This window comes from Tinamus guttatus, unplaced genomic scaffold (genome assembly GCF_059628265.1).
Source record: "Tinamus guttatus ecotype Peru unplaced genomic scaffold, ASM5962826v1 Tinamus_guttatus_pri_ptg000172l, whole genome shotgun sequence".
NCBI classification, from domain to species: domain Eukaryota; kingdom Metazoa; phylum Chordata; class Aves; order Tinamiformes; family Tinamidae; genus Tinamus; species Tinamus guttatus.
The window spans coordinates 419,982-434,996 of NW_028288706.1; the positions used below are offsets into that span (position 1 = coordinate 419,982).

A 15,015-nucleotide genomic window follows, 5' to 3' on the forward strand; every position below is an offset into this window, starting at 1 on the left:
TTTTCAGCAGCAATAGTCACTTTTATCAGCCAAAAAGAAAAAAGGCATGCTAATGCAAAAACAGTTTCATTGAAAAGAAATATTCTTAAACTGTTCAAAAGCTATACAGTGCCAGGGAGTACCTTGGCAACAAAAAAAGATTCATATGTACCATCTTTTCTGCAAGCCTAACTCGAATGAAGAGGAATGAGCCAGTAAAGCCAAAACTACTCTACGAATGATGTTAGAACGATATAGAAAAGTCAACATTTTGGGAAGAGTATACCTGACTTTGTGTACATAATGTCTGAAAAGACAGCGGGTATCGTTACTGATCCAATGCATTTGCTCACTGACATGTAATTTGTGCTAGGAAAAATAGCAAGTGTTCCCTAGGGTTCCTCTCCTGTTAACAGGATTAATGCAAGGGGCTGCCAAGCATCTCGTTCTCGCGGCAGCGCGCAGAGAGCGGCCGTCCTCGCACACGGCATGGCCACGGATCAGCCTCCTTCCCGGGAATTCTGCCAGCACCCTGGAAAAGGAGGAAGCCCCCGAGGCTCCCTCGAGCAGCAGAAGGGGCTGGTGAATTCTCAGTAATGACCCCAAGATTTCTGTGATGAGGAGTTACACGGAGCTGTGTGTGCCTGTGCACACATGCACACCCCTGTTTGGTACCTACGAGGTCACACACGTGGACCCATACACACAGTTTGGTAAAAATTCATTTTCCTATACCTCAACAGTAAGAGAAAACAACTGTTTCCTGCAAAAGAACAGAAAATTGCTTCAGGGTTTCTGTTAAATGAACATTTCAAGGAAATAATTTGAAAAAGTGATTTGTCATGCATCTCAAATATACTGGCTTGAAGAACAACATAATTAAATTTCTGGCCCTAGCACCAGATGTTAACAAATATTTTGTGTATTCTGAAAACATACATCTGTCTTCTAAACAAATCCAATAGATGATGCTTTCTTCTTAAAAATCTCATTTTTTAAACTCTATACAGGTACCAGGTCTCTAAAGAAACAAATTGCATGAATCCTAAGAATGAAATGAAAGAATTTACTGCAGGAGGATCTGGTCTACATGAGGCTGTCAGACCTCCTGAGATTCCTTTCAGCTGGATTTATCCTATGAGTGGGATTACAAATAACTGTTATGAAAAAACAGCTAAGACTGCGTGCAAAACATAAATGAAACTTGAAGCATAATTAGTATTACAAACAGAAGTGGAAGTTGAACTACATGTAATTAAAAACAAGCAAATAAACAAAAATCCACCCTGTAAAGAGGCAAAATGTGATAAACTGCTTGTCATGAAAGCCAAACAGCATATGCATAATAAAGTGCAACCCTATTCTCACAGAAGATTCATAACATCAACTGTGTTCAGGTCTCTGATATGATCTGAGGAAGAAAAAGACTGAGGAGAGAAGTTCTTCCCTACTATAACATTTTATTTTTCTTCCAGAACACTTTTAGCAGTGGGATCACATCTGAAAAAGCAAAACACATCTCTGCAGTTAAGATTATGAATTAAAACATTATACCTTTTTAAAAGCAGATCTCATCACTTATGGCATGTCACCAACTAAGCACAAGGAAAAAAATATCACTGAACAAAGAAAGAACTAATACTAGTTCTTAAGAAACAGGGCAACATATTGCTTTCTTCCATTTCCCCCGTAAGAAGTTGCTTAAGTGATGCAGCCATTTCAAGGTGCAGAACATGAATTTCTCCATTTATTCTGTAATTCAATACACTTCTGTAATCTAATATACTACGCCTCCTCTAACCAAGTGTATATACTACTTAAACTGCATCATTTTTGGATTTGATATTAATCTATTATCCAACACTGTTTATTCAGAGGTAGCTGCATAGAACTCCAGTGATATGCAATAATATAAGAGAACATGTAAAAAGCAGGGGGTTGGGTTGGGACATTTCACCAAATTAACAATATTTTTAAATTCCAACACATCCAAAGAAGGAGAAAAAAAAAAAAAAAAAAAAAAAAACCACTGCAAAATGTACAGTTAGAGCAGCCTCTGATCTCAATAAGCAGCCAATGCTCTGTTCTTCTCTCTTCTCCCTTCTAGCAGGGGCAGGAGGAAAAAGCTCTCAAAACTTTAAGATATTTATGACAAACTTGCCACAAAGGCCCTTAAAAATGGGGTATATTAAACTGTAAATATTAGGTAATCTGAAAGCAAACTACAAAAGTCAAACTGTTATTAAATTATTTTTCTTGCCCTAAAATGCTCAGTTATGAAGTTTTTCTATTCTTGGCATGTTTAGCTATTCTCAAGATCAACAGTAAGAATTTCACTATTTCAAAATACCTGAAATTTAGCTTCCTCCTATTGACGTGTTGCTTCCAAAGCAACTCCACGTTTTCTGTTATTTCAGGTTGACTTCTTCCAATAACAAAACAATTCATTTTTCCAAATTCTGAGCTTAAAATACTTCTAATCAAAATTCTTGACTAATCCCAATATTGCAGTAGCATCATCAGTAACTTACAAGTGAACCAATGAAAAGATTTTAATAGAAAAACTCTGAGCCCTGAAATAACTGCCTGCAAAGTCCCTTGGGTGTTAGAAAAAAAAAAAAAAGGGTTGTAATGAATCCTTAATGCACCCAACCTCCAAAATAACTGGTGTCACAGGAACGTGGGGCATGTAAGCATCCACCAGCACTGCTTTTATGAGGTGACAGGTTAAACTGACTTTCAGAAAAACACTCAACACAACATACCTGATCTACCTCATAACAGAAATTAAAGAAACCCATCAACAACAGAAAAACAGATTATATGTTAGTTTAAGTAACTGTGTCTTTAGATCATGCAATAGAAGCTCTTTATCTCTTCTTTAAATGAGTATGTGCGTGACATATCTGATTCATCCATATCAATGCAAATTCTAAAACTGTGGGGGGAAGTGAGTCAAAAGAAGTATGAATATTCAAGTCCTGCTACCTAAAAAGTGAATATTAAACAATAAAATATTTGCATTGCCCCCATTGCTGTACCTCTTCTGCATGTCAAACCCATTTACACATCTCTCCCCCAACATGACTAGTTAGGTTTGATGTGTCATCAAAAGCAGAGTTAGCAGCACCTCAAATACATATTTTTTAAAAAGAAACTTTCCTATTTGCTGTTTTTTGAGCCTAGTTCTGCCATCCAGAGCTTATAAGCATCTCAGTGGTGGTAGCTCCCCATGAGAAACCCTAAGCACAGTGCCTGGGTATGTACACAACAAACCCACCTCCTGGGGATAAGACAAACACATTGCTCATTACTAGCCTTATTTAACACTTGGAATAGGTTTGTTCTCTACTATAGATGTGAATCATCCCCAAAATGTTAGGCATCACTGGCTACACTACAGTTTATAGTTATTTTAGTGTTGCAAGCACAAGAAAATCAGGCCATTACAGCAGCACCTAGCTAAATAATTCTTTTGCATCTACTTTTAAGGAATTTAGCTTGAAAGGGGTTTAAAATTCTCTTCTTTCAGCATATCTGCTGAATTGCATTAGATATCAGGTTTGAAACCTGATCACACAAGGGATCTCTTTCTTTTTGGGCTGAGAAATACATGCATCATATGCTCATTTCCTGCAATCAAAGTTGCTGCTTCACAGCTTTAAGCCATGCCCTCCTCTCTGAAACCATACAAATAGTGACAGGAAAACATCACTTAGTGCTTCCCGATATCTGGGACTCTGGTACTGGTATTTGTTCCAGACTGAGCAGACTTCTCCTGGGAATCTCTTATACACCAACTAAAATAAAAAAAGCGGGGAGGGGGCAGTTAAAACTGGATAAATTGGAGCTAGATGAAGAGGAAAAAGTCCTTCTTACTTTCATCTCACACACACGCTTCATTTCTAGTCTCACTACTTATTTCCCTTACTTATTTCCCACTACTTATTTTGCTGTTTGTATTGCTAAGTCTTCTAAGTACTTTTTACAATTTAACCTTTATGTTGTTCTAACTTCTGCTGACTAATATATATTCTTTCCTCTGGAGCAATGACTTTTCTAATATTTTAACTCTCAATTATTGCTAATACTTAAACAAAAATACAAAGACAATATACTTGTCAGTCATTTAAAAATCTTCTAGAAATTAAGACAAAATCCAAGCAAAAGTTAATGAAATTTTAAAACATAAATCATTTAAGACTCCTGAAAGCTACTTGAAAATCACATCTTTTGTCTTGTATACAGGTTTTCTTTTTGCCCTCTTCCTCTGCTGTTACCTGTTGTGCCCATTTCTGGGCCTCTCACCTGGCCAAAGCTTGGACTTTGGTGGCATGTCGCTCCTCCTGCTCTGCAACCTTCCTTCTCCAGTTCTCCATTTCCTGCCTCAGTGCTGCCGAATGCTCCATCTCCCCGTCGAGCAAGTTCCTCAGCGATCTGGAAAAGGCAGCAGTGTCTGTTAGGCCACTGCAAATGCCACCCAGTAATTAGAGGGTACTCTACAAATCTCCAAGTAGATTGTCTGAATTATACTATTAATGTCATCCTAAAGTTTCATTACTCAATAAATACACCTGATTTGATTATACAAACATATGAAAAATCATTCAAATACAGCTTTAGAGTGAAACAGTGAATACTTTTAATTTTTAATACAACCTCATCAACGTGCCCAAAACACAACCAGTTATGTATGCTGTATCCCAACTGCAACAAGGAATCACCGCTATGGAAAGCGGATTATAATCTGCTTTCACTGCTTCAGGTCAAATGACAGAATCATTCTTACATTTCAAGAACAACCTGTAAGCAGCTTGTTTATCAGCCAGAGCAGGAGACAGTAGAGACTGTCTCTACTAAAAGCAAGGTCAGGGATCCCTTTGGTCAACTAGCAAAGGTTACCATGATGTGCAACACCAACACCCCAAGCAACCTGGTCCTTCTGCCAAACAAACAAAACCAGAATTGGGCTGTAACTGTCAATCATGGGAGCTGGGAGCTAAGAGGCAGGAAAACAGCATCGGTTGGTATGACCCACACTTAAGAAAAATAAGAAACAAACATGAAAAGCTTCATGATTTTCATGAAGTGTTAAAAAGCACTCTTAGTATAAGCTCAGTACATGTTTTGAAGAGATTCATGTTTTCATTCTTCTAATCATGTGCCCCAAATATATTAAATAAATATGAAGTAGGTTTGTTAGCAATCTAAAGAAATGACTGTATGCACCACTGCATTGCCCCAAATGAACATACATTCACAAACGACAGCCACTTTCAGTGTAGTATCTCAGCTGATTTGTAGTGCACTTGCATCATTTCTGCACCAGAACAGTAAAATAAAGAATCATTTCTGAACATTTGCAAAAAACAAATTTGCATTCATTCAAAAAGCTGTCTTAAGCCTCTTCTAGGTAAAAGTTTTGCTTTAAAAAAAAAAAAAAAAAAAAAAAACAATGTCTGGCAGAAGATCTCAAGGACAGACAGTTATGCGTGATTTAAACACAAAGGGAAAGGCAGCCTGCAAACATTACTCTTTCGTATCTACGGTTGAATATTGAGGTAGTGAGTTACCTTTCTCAGAAAAATAACACGGACATGAAAAAGATCACAATCACAGCTCTTCACAAAGGGGAGCTTGTATTAGAGAGGCTACGTGACACAACAGATCTTTGAAATTATACAGTGCCTCTCAATGACAACAGCCACAACAAGAAGTTACCTGTTCTGTTCTTCTAATTCATCCTTTCTATTCATCATGGCCACGATAGCCTGTCGAAGCTCATCTAAAGAGAACAGACAACAATTTTTTTTTCCCCCCCGATGAGCACTACTGCTAGTTTCAGATCTAACAGTCCTGTATAGTGACACCAATTCAGCAACACATCTGAAATGATGCAAATACCACTTTCTATTCAGCAAAGCACCTAAAAACACTTGTAATGTCATTAATTTAAGCAACGTTTCAACAGCTGTATTTATCTCATGGTACAACAATGGTATCAGGAGGACTCATTAAATTAAATCAGTTTGCATCTGGTTTTAATTCAACTACTACAGTGGGACCAGGCACTGCCTTTTCATGGAATTTCCCTTCTTGCTTAGTCTAATGTCTTAAAGAGAGATTTTCTGCAGTTTAACTAAACAAGAATATTCTGAAGACAATAAAAGGAGACAAACATGACTCAGGAACTTTAAATCTATCATTTAGGCATACTTTAGGATATAATTTGCATTGTTACTAAGAAATACTAAACTAGAGGCAATTTATTTCTTCAGCACTCCAGTACACATGCTGAATTTAGAAACCATTCATACAACTCTAGTTACTCTGCACCATGTAAGAAAAAAAAAAAAAAAAACTTTATTAAAAGTGCATATAAAACAGCTTTCATATTATATATAAGTGTATAAATATCCAGATGTAATTAAAACATTATATTCACAATGAAAAATATTCAACTACCAACTTCTGTCTGAGAAGTTGAAAAACAATTTTTTTCCCCATCTCCAACACTGAAGTGTTTCTACAATTCATTTTCAAAGCAAGCTTAAATAATGCTGTTTTGTTTGTTTTTGTTCAGAAAAATAACTAAGTCCAGAAAGTGAAAACATCTGCTGGGAACAGAATGTTAGATGAAGTCACAGAAAAAGAACGCAACAAATCACTCAATTCTAGAAAACAGAGCAAGTCTGAAGATTAAAAGAAAAAAACCACACACACACACACAAAACCACACACACACACACACACACACACACACTACAGGCTACAGTTCAGTCCTACAGTCCTTGAACAGAAGGACTGAGGACCACAGCTAAACAGTAAATACAGATATAAACAAAATAATAACTAAAATTGCTACCTTTTACAATCATGCTTCACCCTAGGGAAAAAGATATAACGAGGCATCTAAATTAGAGGTCTTCCACCTGATGTGGCAACAAACATATAACTGTGTTATTTCCTTTATGAAGGTATTTGTAGGATCTGACCTTTTGTCATTCCATCAAGAATGAAAAAATGTTAATGATCTTGGAAGAAGTAAGACCTTCAGTTGCACAGATCTTTCACAAATCTTCCAGCAAACATCAGGACGTGTTCTAAACACGACTGGTTTTGAAATCTTTATTAATAATTTCACTTAAACTTCATCAATAATTTTATGAGAGCAGGGAGTTATATTAAAACATCCCTCCCAAAAGTCAAATAAAATGACGCTATGCTTATAAATATAATAAATCTGCCAACTCTTTTCTGACAGTATTCAAAGCAGATGTCAGCAATTTTTTTCATACTTTTACTTTAGCTAAACCAACAGAACTGGTTTCACTTAATTTATTCAAGCAAAGCTGACAAACAACTTTGTTCTTTCTACATTCAGCTCAGCAGTTGAATAGTATCTTTCTTTACCTTCTCTACGGTTATAGGTAATGTTGCCTTTTCAGAAAGGTTAGGTTTGTAGCAAGGAGCAGATGATACCTGCCCATCTCTAATAGCAGACAAAAATCAAGTGGTTCAAGCTATCCATCCATTCAGACACCACAGTTAAAGTCAGCAGTTGTCAACCTGGTCCTTTACCTCTTGCTCTGAAGGGGTCTCATGTCACTTGAGATCAGTCATTCCTATTTGCTTTTGTTGGTAGCTTTTTTCAAACTATTTCTGATTCCTTGGTCATGCACAAAGAGGACAATTATTTTTCTAGTCATTCCATATTACAGCGTGAGAAGTAGTAGACATTGGCAAGAAATATTTCAGTGGGTTATTAGAGGCATTTTGCACTCCATTAATTCAACACAGAAGGGGTAATTTTCCTTGCACAGCAATTGAGCATCTTTATAAAGGTTCTCCATAAAGCCATCCAAACGACAGAGGCTAAATCTTGTAGGAAAGCCAAAAGGGAAGTGTGGGTGTATTAAATACTGACATTAAAATACCACCAAGTTTTCTGGACGCTCTTGCTTTCTCTTACCATAATATTATTTGCATTCTTAACCAAAGCTGAGACTATTAACTTCTTTAATCTGTCTTCCTAAGGCTCTCCACAAAAGGGTCGTTCCAGCCCATCTCATCATCCCTAAAGCTGAGGAAAAAACCTTTTGGGTAGGAATAGGGTGAAAATTGCATTATGATCAGGTAACCATCGCTATTTAAGTAGCAACTATAGGAAAAAAAAATTCAAGCTGAAAGATTGCATATGACAAACTATGGCTGTTTTTCAAAAGCTAGCTCCTAATAGCTTCAACTTACTGGTAGTTATGTGGGGGGCAAAAGAGGAGGAGAGAAACACACTGTACATTCTGAGACTTGAGCATTACATTCTCAATCTTGGCAATTACAAAATCCAAACACACCATTAATTATCTTTTCCTCATGGCAAGACACTGCCATTTTGTGGGGAGCGTTTGAAAAGGAGCCCCAGCACCACAGTGGAAAAGTGGTGGATTTTAACAGACCTAAACCTAAATTACACTTTGTGCATAAACAGGCAAAATCCATTCTTAATAAACTTCCAGCAGAATAACACTTTAATTTTAAAGATCTTTAACTATCAATCCAGAAGACTGAGGGGAAATCTTATAATGTGTTTAATTACCTGAAGAGAGGGTGTAAATAGGATGGGGTGGACTCTTTGCAGTGGTGCTCAGTGACTGGCACTGCCTGCAACACAGGAAGGTCTGTCTGAACATAAGGAAAAACATTCCTGGGAGGGTGACGGAGCCCCGGAATGGGCTGCACAGGGACGTGGCGGAGTCTCCAGCCTTGGAGACACCCTGAAGTCACCTCGACACAGCACTGGCCACGCTGGTTTAGGTAGCCCTGCTGGGAGGCTGAACAAGATGATCCCCAAGGGCCCCTTCCAACCTCAGCCCATCTGCAATTGAGGAAACTGCACTGAGGAATCCGGAAGGCTCCTCAGGAGAGCACCCGACCAAGTGCGTTGTCAATATTTCAGGAGTGCCATTAAAATATGATCATGCTGCACTCAGAGCAAGTTGCTATCGTTTCTCTGACTCTGAATAACTTAAAGCCTCTGCTCCTCACACGAGTTCCTGGGCTGACTGCTCCACAGCTGCTGGCTGTACGCACGCTGAGGCTGTTTAAACATGTACTCATCTATTACCATTTAATTGACTGTTAAGCTATTATAAATTGTCTCCAGTTTTCCAATTGTACCAGTCTATTCAAATTGTAACCTTAACTTGCCTAATAACTTAATCTTCTTTCCCTTATTCCACCCAGAATCTTCTGCATGAATAGACAGTTGAAATCCCATCTTCTGTCACTCCCTTCTCCAGCACACACATAAGCAGGGCGTGAAAACGAGTTTCTGCCACAGACCGTGGATTGCACAAAAAGAGAAGAAAAAGAGTCTTTTGGAATAAAAGATGCCAAAAGCTTTTTATTTACATTTGTCTCATTTCTTCTGGAAGCCATGGACTTGGCAGTACTGTAGATAGACAGCAATACTTCAATTTGCAATACTTGCAAATGTCATTATCACACAAATAGGAACAAAATTCAATGTTTAATTTGGGATCACAAAAGCAAACACACTCATTTACAGTATTTCTTACAAAAAGGCTAGTAATTTAGTTAAACTGAGAGGGAAGGTACAGAAGGAAGGATCGACAGAGGCAACGAACACAGGCTAAGAAACAAGGCCTCCAACAAGCCTGAGCAGCCTGTGCTTCCTCCACTACCTATTGATGCAGCCCAGTACTATGGAGAGCAATGCTGACTCCCTACTATACATACCTTAAGTTATGAATATTAAGGGGCAGCACTCTCTCTCTCAAAGAGAAAAATTATACTATTTATCAACACTTCTTTAACATCTCCATCCACAGGAAATCTGAAGTCAAACATTTATTTGTCGTAATTAAAATAACTATGCAAGAAAAAAAAAAAGAAAAAAAAAAACCCAAACAGTTAGATATAGACTTCTATTATTAAGCAGCAGCATTTTACATCAGTTTCACCTAAAATCTAAGCAATAATCAGAGCTTCATGAAGCACAACAATTTTTTTTTCCCAGATTAAAATCTCACTTTTTAAAAATTGACTTCCATTGTTGAAGTTAATCTCGAGTGTCTAACAGCTAGTGAAGCTAATTAGTTGAGTCTAAAGCAGAAGCCTGACCTTTAGGGAAATGCTTCCAGAGCCACCTGAACGAACCCTGGCTTTAGCGCTTTGATACTGCGTAAATACTATCCTGCCCCATCACCATTAAAAGATTTCCGCAGAGAACAACATGCTCTCGGTCGTCTACATTATAGAGCAGAGCACATAAAATGAACAGGAGATTTTATCTCAGTGTCAAAATTAATACGTGCCCTTCCCTCGGCCGGACTTTCAGAGCAGTCACAGGAACTTAGCATCTCTCAGACCTCTTCCCTACTGAGCAGGGACAACCAAGTCACGCAGCAGCTCATTAGAGGAAGACAGAAAGGGAACATGCAAGGGTTGCCTCCTTACACAGGCAGGATAAAAACACAGTTCTGTATCTTCATTATTGAGTATGCCTTTCAATGGGTGTGAAAAATCAAAGGCTTTCCTGAAAACGTATGAAAAGGACTATGAAATGAATAACGTGCAATGCTATAACCTTTGCTACCCTTTGTGGTTAAGCCCAAATTAATAAACTAAGGAAAATTATACTGGAAATATCATTTTTATGCCTGCATGTCAAAACGACTGAGAAAGGGTTAGTATTATAGTATCGAATTGAAAAGGAAGCAGAAAAAGAACAGGTTCCAAAAAATTCATTTCAGGCTTTATCCTCAGCAGTGCAAAGCAGAGAAATCCATAACCACTGGAGACCTCACTGCTTTTATCACGGCACCACTCCATTCCATTTTTCTTGTCTGATGTTTTAAAATTAGTTGCTATGCAACCAAGCTATAAGCCTCACCATTTAATAACTCCGCCACTAATTGCAACAGAGAGAAGGAGCTTCAGCGCGTGGCTTCGTCGCAACACTGAATTCACAAAGCCTACAACCAGTAATGACCAGTTCCCCCAAAAACATTTTTACTGAATATTTCTGGCAACATCAGCTATAAAAGCATTAACATATAAAGCATAACCAAGCAACCTGGATTGCAATGACAGTTCAAATATTTACTAATAGCTCTACTGGCTTCACAACTTTTTTTTGACCTGCTTCACCCCCTCTACCCTGCCCATCGAGAGCATCTCAAGTGGAACGGGAAACTGATGCCAGCGTGAAACGTTCTGTTGATCCCAGGTGTTGTTTCATCTGGAAATGATAAGCATCAGGAATGGAACATCTCAAGATTTACTTTGTATTTTAGAGCTGCCTTAGCTCTACGCAGACACTATCTGGGCAGCTGAAATAGACCAACTGCGGCCCCTGCTGGTACCCAAGACTCCTGTGAAACGAGGGCTGCCACAAGAGTTCAGGGACAACAAACTCAGGAAGTTTCCTATTAAAATTCCAGTACTGAAGAAATGAAATGTACATAAAACTTTAGGATATTACAGCAAAAACACGAACAGAGAATACACAGTGACCAACAGTGACCAGCAGTAGCTGCACCAACACTCTTAACCGGATTCTCTTATGTTAAAATGTCTCAAGATAGTTTTCTCCTTTATAAAACACTTTGCAATCTCATGCAGCAGATCAACGCCAGAGATGAAGCAGAATCCAGTGAAAATACATGGTGCTTTCTGCCTCCCTCAAGATATGTAACTGGGGACATAATTTGACGATACGTGACAGTGTAGTTAATAAGACTACAAGTCAGATGGTGTCTCAACCTCGCCAATGAACCATGAGACTAAAATACCATACTGTTCATTCATTTAGATCATTTCATAAGACTGCTTCACAAATGAAGCTTGGCTCTATTATTTCTGGCTTCCTAAATGTTATCATTTAGGAATTATTCACACACACACACACACACACACACACACAGGGTCCCCCACACAGACCCATCACCACCCCGGAGCCGCAGGACTCCAGCCATACCCACCAGCTCAGTTACAAAGCTCTACATAGAGGCAGACAATTAAAAGCACACTGGCCTGTATACTTAATAGCTAGTCCAGTTAGCAATAAATTCTTCACCCAGCAAGGTCACGTGACGACAAAGGATTAAAAATGAGATAGATGTACTGTCCATAACCCTACTAATCTCAACCCCGCTACAAACCCTCTTTTATCTCTTCCAATTCCCTTCCAGTCTTAACACAGCTGAGCATAGGACCGTCCCTTACGTAACCGTTTGGTTTACGACGGCCCGTGTATATACTTGGAACACTTTTCCCCATATCAAAAGCTCAGACTGAGCATACATAGAATAGCACACATAGTTTTGTATAGTTTTTTTTTGTGCGTGTTTTTTTTCTCCCTAGGCACTACAGAAGTAGGAAAGACAATTAGGATTGCATCAGAACCTACCATTAGCATTTTCACAGCCTGCAGAGATTTGAAGATGTTAATCAAATTAAATCATTACTCTTCATTTATCTGCTAAAGTCACATCTAGCACAAGGGTTTTTCTAGCAGTTCTGTGTGAAAGAAAAGATAATGTGTATAACCTAGGATCTGCCAGTTCAAAAACCTTTTAGAGTAGTCATTCCTAATGGTAGCCCAACATATCAGAAATGTAGTGCTGTGTGCCTGTCTGAACGGTTAATTTCTATTTCTACAGCAGTAAGAAAAGCTATAGGACTTGAAAAGCTATTTCTGAAAAGTACATTAAATATGTCAAGAAAATACTTACTAATTGTCATAGATTCGGGCACAGTGGCTGAAGGCAACATGCTGCTTAAATTGTTCACTTGAGCAGGAGGACTCACTTCCATTCTAGTTAAAGGAGGAAAAAAAATATCATCACAACTGAAAAAATCCTAAATCTAAGAATTTAAGCAAGAGTTACAGAAACTAGAACAAAAATGTCACTGTCTATTCAAATATGTAGTTATACACAGAAAACAACCCATATTCAATCAACTCAAATTTAATTATCCCTTAATGTATTTGTTGTGTGTCTGATCTAAGGATATACATAAAAAGATTCATATCAAAAAGCCATAAGGGAGTATGATAAAAACAACATAAAATCTATTTTCAAAACCTAGAGGCTATGTCTGCATATTATTTGCCATGACTGCTTGACTAAGTTAAGTTCAATATACAAGAAAATTATATAAAAAAGGAAGCGCAGTCGTGTGAGAGGAGCCTGATTAATGACTTCTCTTCCCCTGCTAAGTGCACATGCTGTCTTTGTGATAGGTAATAACAAGCTGGTAGCTATTAGGGTGAAGGGTTTTTTTTTCCCCCCAACTTTTAAGAAAATACACTCGACGTACCTGTAAGGAAGATCAGATCTTCTTTGAACCAGTTCTACTGCAAGAACACTTTCATGGCCCTCTCCATTCTCCAAGTTATCTAAAGCAAAATGCAAAGCATAAACTTTCCTCAGTTAACAGTATTTTAAAAGAAGAAAAAAAACAGTATTTTAAAAGAAGGGTAGTTACATTTGCAACTGTCCTATTTACTACCCCTTTTAAACCTCAATTTTCTCTCCAAAACTGAGTTTATAGATTGACATTTTACACTGAGACCAACAGTTCTATCTACTGATATTTTACACTGAATACAACTTTGTATAGTTGTGAAGAGACCTCTTATAGAGGTTCTTTTCGCAAGTCCCAGCAGTTTAATAAAAACAGGACATTTTTAACTCATTACAAATCTATTTACCATTTGAAGGGAGAGAATCTGTAGTTAGTCCCCACATGAACCCTTACAAAGGCACTAGTCCCTTATGCATCCCCAGAGGAACAGGGTGGCTCTTCCTGGCTCCTTACCTCTACGTTCCAAATATAAAGAAATAGATAAATTATGAGACAAGTTACAACAAAAGCATGGATAATTGCATCCATATACAGGTCCACAGGAGCAAAATATATATGTCACAAGGCCTATCATGTTAGTAGCACAAACGAATGGAAACAAACAGAAACCTGTGTGTAACTGTATTGACAAAAAAAAAAAAAAAAAAACACACCCCTCCCACACACACGTTTAAAAACATTTTGGTGATGTCTTCTGCATGCCTTTATGCAAGACCTGAAGTTACTATGAAACAATCCTAGAAGCATGTGCTGAAATAGCGCAGAATTTAAAAAGTAAGAAATCTAGAAGAAAAAGTTGATGGGAATTAGAGCCTGGCAAGCATGGACACGGAGGGCAGTTTGCTCTGCAGCTGCGGGGTTTACAGAAGCTGGGCTCCTAGCTGCACATCACACTTTTCTCCCAGGCAACCGAATTTTTACTCCAGCTCTCCCACCTCCAGGTACATGCAGACATGATGCGCCACGACACAGCCCTGAAGCTCTGCCATAGACTAGAACTGAAAATGCTCATATTGCCATACAACACTGCATACAGTGCCATCTATTTCAAATGTATATGTCTTGTCACTTATCTGAATACGCCAAAGCAATAGGTTAAATTATATCCTTTATAAGAACATATGAAGTATGTTTTAGCAACAACAGTGTCATAATAATGTTCAACTTCTCAGTTATTGGGCTGAATCGCCCTCAGAAAAAGCTAACCCACATTCCCTCTCCTATCATTCATCCAGAAAAGTCTTGTCTTCCAAAACCAAGCCCACAGCTGCTTTAGGCAGTCTTCAATCTCACCGAGTTGTTGTTACACCTCGGGAGAGGGCAGTGGTACCTGTGCACATCGCTGTCCCTGCAGGTTGCTAGTGCCCTTTGAGGGGCACGATAGTTATCGGGGAAAACCACCCGCACCCTGACCCCCGTGGGGCCAGGCCTGCTCAGAAGGGCCCAGGACCAGTCTGGAGAGGCAAAAAACAGGAATCAGATGGTGGAACCACTGGTGCTGCTTGTGACCATGGTTGAAGCCTGCTCCTTTCAGCCTCACAACACCCTGCACTCAGGGCTACACAGTGTCACCCAGCGAAGATAAGGACAGGGTGGAAGGTAATGCTCCTGACGGTGTGTGGAAACAGAACTGAACAGCCA

The 15,015-nt window shown here is 38.6% G+C and overlaps 1 protein-coding gene across 1 annotated transcript in view; it reads right to left on the reverse strand.

Moving 5' to 3' along the window:
• SNX29 (sorting nexin 29) overlaps positions 1-15,015 on the reverse strand; it is a gene marked incomplete at its 5' end in the record, with an annotated part of 100,189 nt that overhangs the window by 70,660 nt on the left and 14,514 nt on the right. The window contains 4 exons of the mRNA XM_010214877.2: positions 4,288-4,416; positions 5,701-5,764; positions 12,738-12,820; positions 13,327-13,405. Coding sequence (XP_010213179.2) covers positions 4,288-4,416; positions 5,701-5,764; positions 12,738-12,820; positions 13,327-13,405 — 355 coding nt within the window. The remainder of the gene's footprint in view (positions 1-4,287; positions 4,417-5,700; positions 5,765-12,737; positions 12,821-13,326; positions 13,406-15,015) is intronic.